This window comes from Penaeus monodon, chromosome 15 (assembly GCF_015228065.2).
Source record: "Penaeus monodon isolate SGIC_2016 chromosome 15, NSTDA_Pmon_1, whole genome shotgun sequence".
NCBI lineage: Eukaryota > Metazoa > Arthropoda > Malacostraca > Decapoda > Penaeidae > Penaeus > Penaeus monodon.
Window position 1 is genome coordinate 18,569,303 of NC_051400.1, and position 596 is coordinate 18,569,898.

At 33.7% G+C, this 596-nt stretch overlaps 1 protein-coding gene across 1 annotated transcript in view; it reads left to right on the top strand.

The window, feature by feature from the left end:
* The window catches only part of LOC119581798 (cyclin-dependent kinase inhibitor 3-like), a gene marked incomplete in the record, with an annotated part of 43,756 nt that overhangs the window by 23,587 nt on the left and 19,573 nt on the right, over positions 1-596 (top strand). The window contains 1 exon segment of the mRNA XM_037929929.1: positions 94-316. Within this exon segment, the coding sequence (XP_037785857.1) occupies positions 94-316 (223 nt within the window).

Consider the following 596-nt stretch of genomic DNA (forward strand, 5'->3'; position numbering starts at 1 on the left):
TTACACATTCCTCCAAGGCAAGTTTTTCAACTCCCATTAGCAGTATACATGGATTTGAAGTCAGATGAATTTTACACCTAAATTTTCTTTCAGATAATATTGAAGAAAGAGGAATAACAGATGTAGTAATATTAGTCACCAAGGGTGAGCTCAGGAAATACCGTGTTCCTGACCTGATCAGTGAATATGAAATTAGAGGAATACGTGTCTACCATTACCCATTCCTTGATGGAACTGCCCCATCCATTGATGCTGTTATGGCCATTATTGATTATATCAGGCAAGTCCTGGAAGAGAAACGGAAGATTTTAGTACAGTAAGTATTGAAATATATCTTTATTATCAATATTGACATGAATTTATAATTTTTTAGGTGGTACAATCTAACTAAGCCAATAATGATTGTTTGGCGATTAGGATGTAAACTCATGACATTTTGAGACATCATCTGTCCTTTATTGTGATGTGATATATCACCCATTGCCAGTGAATTTAGAAAGTGGTGCTATTTTGTTAGGAAAATTTTCTTGTTTAAGATTTAGAATGAATAACTTTAGGTTGAAATATTGTTGACTGCACATACACTCTGTACATGT